This window comes from Salvelinus sp. IW2-2015, linkage group LG10 (assembly GCF_002910315.2).
Source record: "Salvelinus sp. IW2-2015 linkage group LG10, ASM291031v2, whole genome shotgun sequence".
Classification (NCBI taxonomy): domain Eukaryota; kingdom Metazoa; phylum Chordata; class Actinopteri; order Salmoniformes; family Salmonidae; genus Salvelinus; species Salvelinus sp. IW2-2015.
Window position 1 is genome coordinate 21,571,912 of NC_036850.1, and position 8,809 is coordinate 21,580,720.

The 8,809-nt window shown below is 43.8% G+C and overlaps 1 protein-coding gene across 1 annotated transcript in view; it reads left to right on the forward strand.

Moving 5' to 3' along the window:
* Nucleotides 1-7,805, forward strand: part of LOC111969526 (carbohydrate sulfotransferase 8-like) — a 252,351-nt gene extending 244,546 nt beyond the window's left edge. The window contains exons 3-5 of the mRNA XM_023995705.2: nucleotides 2,320-2,357; nucleotides 4,097-4,522; nucleotides 4,716-7,805. Coding sequence (XP_023851473.1) covers nucleotides 2,320-2,357; nucleotides 4,097-4,522; nucleotides 4,716-5,402 — 1,151 coding nt within the window. The 3' untranslated portion in view covers nucleotides 5,403-7,805. The remainder of the gene's footprint in view (nucleotides 1-2,319; nucleotides 2,358-4,096; nucleotides 4,523-4,715) is intronic.
* The last annotated feature ends 1,004 nt before the right edge of the window (nucleotides 7,806-8,809 follow it).

Sequence of the window (8,809 nt, forward strand, 5' to 3'; positions counted from 1 at the left end):
CCAAAAATCATCTAGTCATTACAAGATAAAATGGTCCACCACACCACAAGCACTGCTAGGCTGCCAATATGCTCACGCACTCCTACGCCATTACCACGCAAAACACCAACCACACACACCACACTACCACACACACATCACAGCACACACACACACACACAACAACCTACACATAACACACACACACACACACACACAACACACACACACACACACACACACAACACACACACACACACACACCACACACACACACACACACACACACACACACACACACACAACACACACACACACACACACACACACACACACAAGCATCTTTCCTGGACTATTCATCTAGATACATGCTTCACCATTGATCAGGAACCCCATCAGGCCATAATTGAAATCCCTGAGGTCTATAAATGCTTCCTGCTAAGTGCTGTTTTGTCAGGAGCACTGTGTTGTCACTCATACTGCTCTGCTCACTGCCTGGACCAGATTTCTTTGTACGGTCTGAGCCAACTCCTACTGATTATAATTGTCACGTTGTATGGGGTTGGCAACGACTCCACAAACAAATCTGGGACCAGGTTTTGTCGTGATGTTGCTCACTGTCAACAACCATAGCTTTATCCATAGAGAAACAGTATAATAGTGTTCTATTTAATTATGTGGCTTTAATGTGCTGGATTATAGCCAGCTTTACCCCGTGCTGGATTCTCCTCACAATTAGTACAATCAGTAATCCAATGTGGCCTCGTTGGGTTCAATGCAAGTTCACTTCTGTCTGTTGATTGAATACAGTTGAGTACATGTCTTCACTGCTTGAATTAGTATGATAATTGACTTTGTGATAGGTAATTGCATGTGCAATAGATAGCTATAAAAATCTCAGTCTTTCACTGATCTTTCAATTAAAAAGGAAAATTAATCTTTACCTTACTAATACATTTCTCTCTCTCTTTCCCCTAGTTTTATCTGGTTCCCAATGCAGTCTCGTGGTGCTAGGCAAATCCCCTGAATAGCATCAAAATCCTTACTGTAAAAAGCTTGTGTTTAGTTTTGTAAGCAACATTTATGTCTATACCATGAATTTGGTTGAAACTAATATATATTTATGTTGCTGTTTGATTGCAATTCTACCCTTAAACAAACTATTCTATTGATTATCATATTATCCTCTCCGTTGGTGTGTCCTGTTAGATATGCATGTGTTTTATATTCAACAATGTCAACTGACATACAAGATGCACTGAGCCATTATTAGGGTTAGGAGATCAAATAAGGCTCCGACAGCTGAACAAGATTAGAAAATGTCAAACTGTGTGCCATCACCTCCCTAAACCTGCTACAGAGGAATAAACAGAATCCCAGACACTACAACAACCAACCCCCCAAGCCCTTCTGCAGTGCATACTAATCTAAAACAACATTGWATCTGGCTGTATGGTTGTATGGTTTTCTCCCAGCCCCTCTGAGACGTATCTAAGTGTTAGAGGAGACGGGGGCCTTGCAGATCTCACCAGTTAAGGGGGGTGGTGGGCCGTGACCCACATCTGGGKCCCCCTCACTCTGCAGGTTCCTATTACTTMMCTCTGTAGATTGGAAGTGACAGGCCACTCTGGCAAAAGTGTCTGAGCCCCTCTCCCATCAGCAGCYGCACAGCCATCCGCCRAGCWKYCAGCCTGATTACACATCAACGAGAGAGGGGGACGGGGGAGGGGATGGGGGACCCCGGGAWARGAGATGTCCAGCTGGAGAACACACACTAAACACAACGCCTGTCTGTCCTGTCCCACTGGTTGACTGGCTCAGTCACATCTGCCAATAGACACGTCACCACCTGTCTGTCTGTTTGTCCCTCAGCTCAGACATTCCTCTCTGTGTCGCAGAACCAATCTATCTTTTCTAGCTACCCCACTAAGAAATCAACCTAGTAAATAGTTCACAGACTCCTTACCCCACAACTAGGACCATCAAAACACAACTMATTTACCAACGTTTCATGGTGCTGCAGATTCATTACTTAAATAGATCTAGATAGCTACCTGTCTCTGTCTCCCCCCTGTGTAAAGCAGCTGATGTGGAGGAGAGGAGAGCGATACAGTGAGTCAGCAGGCCTTCTACCTGATATTACAGCAGGAGGAATTCACTCCATTACCTGGGTCTGATGCATCAAAGGACTACCTCTCCTCCTCAACAAGCAATAACTAAACATGTTGTCTCGTTTACTTAAGTGCTCACTCTCGCTCTCTCCCTCCCTCCCTCCCTCGCTCTCTCTCTCTCTCTCTCTCTCTCTCTCTCTCTCTCTCTCTCTCTCTCTTCTCTTCCCAGGTGTGAAGCTAAGAGGAACAGCTCGGCAGTCCAGAGAGGTACGTTGTTTTCTACTCCTCCTCCTCCTTTCAAACAGAGAGAGAGTGTATGTGTTTTTTATCTAATATGGTGTTGAGTGGCAGTGCAGTTTCTGTGTGTGTGTCTGATAACATCAGTGTAGCAAGGCTGACCTAAGGCTTCCCCCAGTGTGCCAGGGGTAGGCCAGCTCTCTGCAGCCMATGGAGAGTAAAGTAGTCTTGGTTTTTGCAAGCTGGAATGGCTCATAGGAGCAGGAGCCTGTTTCTGTAGCGTGCAACCCCTGGACAGGATGCTAGTCTATTGCAGGGCCTTACCCCCAGTCTATCTCCTTAATGCTGAGTGCCAAACAGACTGAGGCGCATTTTTACAATCTTTGGTATGATTCGGCCAGGGATCGAACTTCCAAACTTCCAGTCTCAGGTCGGACACTCTAACCACAAGGCCACTGAGTTGGTCCAGCCCAGGGAGAGCCAGGGGATAAAGGCTCTGTGGAGGTCTTGGTGTGAGGCTGCAGGAGCGAAAGAGAAAGCGAGAGAGAGGGCACAGACAGGGCTCCGACTACTAGATACTGTAATACCAGCCTGGAGATGAGGGGGTTGTGTCAGTGTGTAGCTGTAGGAGAGAGAGAGAAAGAGAGAGGGGGCACATCCAGGGCTTAGACTACCACCTCCTGTAATACCAGCCAGGAGACGAGGGGGTTCAGTGTGAGACTAGCTGGCTTTGAGGCTGCAGGAGAAAGAGCACAGCCACGGCTGGTTGCTATGTCAGGCACACTCCTTCTGGTTCCTCTCTTTCCTCCCGCTGACCTCAGTTTGCTCTGGTGTCCTGCTCTCAATAGAGATGAGAGACTTCCATTAGTGTGAGTCCTGCATGTGGGTTTCTGATGTGGGCTGGCTACACTGTGGCTGATCCTGCTCTGCTTCCCAAAATGAAACGGTCAGGGAACCATTCCTACTACTGCTTCCTCCTTTGGAGGTTTCCCAGGGGATATAGGTGGGAGTACTGGGCATCTGATCCAATGGATGTCAGATAGGAGATGAGCACAAATTCATGATGTGTTCCCATCACGTTATCCGTTGTACAATTAGGATTATACATGCAATCTATTGCCTTAATGGCGCCATAATGACTTTTAATTKAAATAAAATGTCAAAACGCATGATAGCCTCAGGCCATCTTACCATGGTAATCTGCCTGTAGATGATTCAAATTTAGATTTCCCATTAAGTGTTTATAAGACATTTATATGACATTAGAGCTCCGTTTATTGGTAGTTCACCCAGTCATTTACAGTGTGTGGCATTTCAATCGGAAAGGTTGGAGAGTTGGTCAAGATGTAGAGAAACAGCACCACTAAGTGTTGAGTCTGAGCACTGCAGAAATCAGGAACGWATAGATTTTTTTTTAAATCCACCGAAGGTTTTTAAAAGAGGGTTGGTGAATTAGTTCACGGAACTTTACTAAGAGTGTTTCACTGAATAAACATATTTTCATTTTGAATCCCAGAGAAGTTTAAATAACCAACACCTGTTCAATCAAATCAATAAAATGTATTTAGAAAGCCCTTTTTACATAAGCAATGTCACTAAGTGCTAACCCGGCCTAAATGTCACTAACCCGGCCTAAATGTCACTAACCCGGCCTAAAACACCAAAGAGCAAGCAATGCAGATGTAGAAGCACCTGTTATTGAAGTCTTGCATACATTTGACATCTTTGAGTGCCATATGTAAAGTCGATGTGTTATCTTTGTCCATCAGGCGCTGTGTACTCAGGACAGTGAGGGTGTGAGATTCAGCCCAGGCCAGGACCAGAGACTGGCTGTGGAAGGCCCCATCCCCCCCATGCAGTTCCCTGCCTTCCAGTGGACTAGACATTCAGCCACCCCTGGCTCTAGGGAACAGGACATGGGCTCCCTGCGCGTCACCAAGCGCCACAGGAAACTACTGAAAACCAGCCCTGTGGTCTCTAACAACTCACTCAACTCCTCCTCGTCCTCCTCGGGTTCCCCGGACTCTCCTGAGGAGAGCTGGCAGTGGCACAGACTGTCCCACATCCAGGAAGCTCGGCGGAGGCTGATGAAGGAGGTCTGTGCCAAGTACAAGAGCAGCATCTCCAGGACCATCACACCTCACCACGTGTCCCGGATCTATGTGGAGGACAAGTACAAGCTGCTGTACTGCGAGGTGGCYTATTGATGATCTGATTATTGCATATTGATTATTGGRCTTYTGAATATTGCTGTTATATACTGCTATCTATATTTWTACAACTTATTGATTATTGSTGTRTTTTTKTCATTRTGACTGTGATGCTGGCTGCAATGATTTAACAAACCAATTAATAAAGTATTTTTTAAATCTAATCTTATTTCTTTAGGTGCCCAAGGCGGGCTGCTCCAACTGGAAGAGGATCCTCATGGTGCTGTCTGGCCTGGCGTCGTCCACCCACGAGATCAAACAYGACGCCGTCCACTACGGCAACCACCTCAAGAGGCTGGACAGCTTCGACCGCCAGGGCATCACGCAGCGCCTGGAGACCTACACCAAAGTCCTGTTTGTCCGCGAACCCCTGGAGAGGCTGGTGTCCGCCTTCAGGGACAAGTTTGAGAACCCCAACACCTACTATCATCCTGTATTCGGGAAGCCCATCATCTCCAAGTACAGGGTAAACGCCTCCAAGGTGGCCCTCAGGACAGGCAGCGGAGTGACCTTCCAGGAGTTCATGCAGTATCTGTTGGATGTGCACAGGCCTGTGGGCATGGACATTCACTGGGAGCCTACCAGCCAGCTGTGCAGCCCYTGTCTGCTGGACTACAACTTCATCGGCAAGTTTGAGACCATGGARGAGGAGGCTAATTTCTTACTACGTAGAACTGGTGCCCCGCATAACCTCACCTTCCCCAGTTTTAAAGACAGGAACCCCAAGGCTGAGAGGACTTCAACTCATTTAACCCATCGCTACTTTGCACAGCTCAGCACTTCAGAGAGACAGAGAGCTTATGACTTTTATTACATGGACTACCTTATGTTTAACTACTCCAAACCTTTTAAAGATTTGTATTGATTGACTCTCTAATTTCTGTTTGAGTCCTCAAATCTCCCCTGGCTTTAAGTGGAGGAGCGCACCATAAAAATGACTTCCTTTTACAAGTATTACTAGAAGATCAACACATGAAAACAATGTCTCGGTCAGGCATGTCAATGTGGTCCTGTATTAAATACCGATGCCTAACTGCAAAACATCGAACTCACAAACAATTTATCACTGCACAGTCAGTGACATGAAAAGACAGTTCAATGCTTTAAAATGTGTTACGTGAAGTGGTACCCACCTATCATTTTTTGCACTTAGTGTAGCAAATTCTTTCTCCAAAAACATATTGACTCAGACTGAGCATTAGTCTGCCACACTACTGCTGGAGAGTGTGTCTGGACAGTCTTATAGGGCAGCATCCCCCTTAAGTATTCCTAAGTACTACTTTACCACACCATCCCACTACCCTTTAGAATAAACATCCTCATCACTGTCATCAAGGCTTTTTCTGACACTAATATTTAAAAACTGTACAAAGGGCATTCAGATGACTATATATATTTTTCTATGTATTTCTATAATGGATATATTCACTGCTTCTTTGTGGGGATTTTCATTTCTGATATCACTGATTGTTATTTCAGTAATTATATGGTGAGTGTGTGTAGAGAATATCTGGCTATATTTAGGCCTCTTGTGTCCCCCTGTACATCAGACCCTGTAAAACACGTGTCAAACTCATTCCATGGAGGGCCAAGTGTCTGCAGGTTTTTGCTCCTCCCTTGTAGTTGACTGAACAATGAAGGTCATTGATTAGTTAGGAACTCCCCTCACCTGGTTGTCTAGGTCTTAATTCGACACAAATATAAAAGAAATAACAAAAACCAGAATACAGTCGACCCTCCATGGAATGAGTTTGACACCCCTGTTGTAAAACATGCTGGTTAACACATGGACATGTAAAAATTCCACTCCAATCTTTCCCTAATTACCCAATAAGCCCCTGCAGTGTTAGAGAGAGCAGAACACTGACACCATCTCTTATACTGACACTGACAAAGTCACAAAGCAGCTTATCCTACCCATCTCTGCCTGTGTGTGTGTGTTTGTGTGTGTGCGCGAGCGTGACAGAGAGCGAGACATGTGTGAGAGAGAACAACTGGAGCTGCTGCTATGATCTCTTTTCATGGCTCTGAGGAGGAGTAAGCCCTGGCCCACAGCCCAGACACACTCAGACCTGCTACCGTAGGTCCCACACAAGACAGACAACTGTGAGGACAGCTTTACGATGAGATCTCTCAACAGGGTAACAACTTACACAGCCCATAATAACACAATCTACTGTCCCACAAACTGTACAGGCAATGGGTTGTAGGATCTGTGTGAGAAAGCTAATGTTCAGAGAAGCCAGCAATTGGAGCAGTATTTCAAAATATCCTCTTTTACCTCCTATGAACAACACTGATTTATAGCTCCACAGTAGAGTACCACAGCTATTCTGCACAGTGGGAAAGCAGGGAGAGGCAAGCACACTTGGGGCCAATCAAACACAGTTTCCTGGATAAGTCAGAAATATGATTCATCCCTGGCTGCTAGAACGCTGGGTTGATTGGCTTTGTGAAATCCGTCTGTAACACAGTGTTACAGTGTAACAGAAAGAAACTCAATTGCATATGCTGTTGTGTTGTGAAGTGTATACAGGTCATATTATCGACTTGTCCCTGAAACGTGGTTGCTGCTTTTAACTGAATAGGCTTCTAACAAGTAAGTAGAATGATCCTCATATTCAATTGTGTTCTGCTCTGCAGCTCTAGTCAGAATGAATACCCCAGACAAGCCAGGGGGGTGTCTAAAAGGATACAGCACAGGGGGAGATGCCTTTCTCTATGTGACCAATTACAAAGAAATGCAGATTATTTGAATTATATATAGACACTATATTGAGATTTTAATATATTTTTTAAGACGAAACAGAAAGAGATTACATATTTATGATGGCAAATATTATAGGATTATGTCAATGTAGTGTGTTGGGTTTTGCAGTTCCAAAATCTATATGTTGTTTAGATGGTGGTCTGATTCTATGTAGTTAGCCAGACTCTGTTCCGAAGCTAAATAGCATAATATAGGTATTACTTTAACCTACAAAATTCTCCCTCACTCACCAACCCTGTTCTATGGGGTTTCTTGGAAATGTAAGTATGTGGGTCTATGGGTACAACACAGATATATCAAAACTATTTACGGTAACAAGTGAATGTATACCTGTTTTATCGTTGGTGCAAAAGTGTATAAATACCTGTACATGGTCTGGAACCCTTTGCCTTATTTTACACTGCCAATCAAAAGGTGTATTTCAGGAAGACATTCTGCAGGTGGTTGGTTTCTGTCTGCTGAGTGTCTACTAATAAACTGTCTTTGGCATTTTCACAATGCTGCTTCTTTTTCATGCTTAACACTCTCAACAAACCATTTAAAATGTTATTGTCTCCAACAGTTTCCGCATGTGGAAACAGTCAAAAATACACTTTTTCAGGTAAGAAGACACACTCAAACCAAAGTTGTGCACCCCTGGTTTACGTATACTCTTTATTTTGTCTCTCCAAAATATACCTATTTCAACATCCGTTGGAAGTATACTCAATTCGTAGGCAAGGAAAGAAGGCCTAGATACTCTTTCCCAGTCCACAAGAAATGTTATCTTGAAGGCTCCTGTGAATGTAATCAAGCCCGGACTACTGCATTTGGGGCCCTTGGGCCATCTACTTCCTTTTGTAGCACTTTTACATATTCTGCCATGGGGTTGTGAGAAAATGTTCAGTTTTAAAGCAAATTTCAAGCTATTCTACACATTTTGCAATGAGTCTAAGATTTTATTTTTCTGTTTTAAAGATAATTTCCTACAATTTTGCACATTTTGCTTAGTTTTTTAGTGGAGCCGAGTGGTGGATGAACATGTCAGCTCAAATTGATCAATATGTAGAGTGGAGAGAATTTGAATAAACGCTGTAGGCAGATTTCCACAACAGCCTTCTTTATTAGTCATGAGAACAGTCAGGAAGTTTAAAATTCTGTTTAAATCCATTCAGAAAACAAAGGCCATCCATCTACCTCATTAGTGGGAGAAATCTCTTGACATGCAGTGGAGAGAACTTCTATATTCTTTCAGCTCCAGGCTACAGAAAACAAGGAATACAAGAAGACTGCTGAAGTGAAAACAGAAGACAACTTCTCAACTCATAAACATTGTACTGTGTTAGATATAAAAAAAAAAATAATGATTTGAATTTCAATAATAATTCTATTTTCTACTAATGTCAATTAAGCCCACAGCTAAACATTCTAATTCTGCCTGTGAGGTAAACTTTAACATGGCTGAAGAAAATTGTGGCAATGTTTCTGCTGTGAAGAAATAATACAGCTCTCTGTTGGTGAGC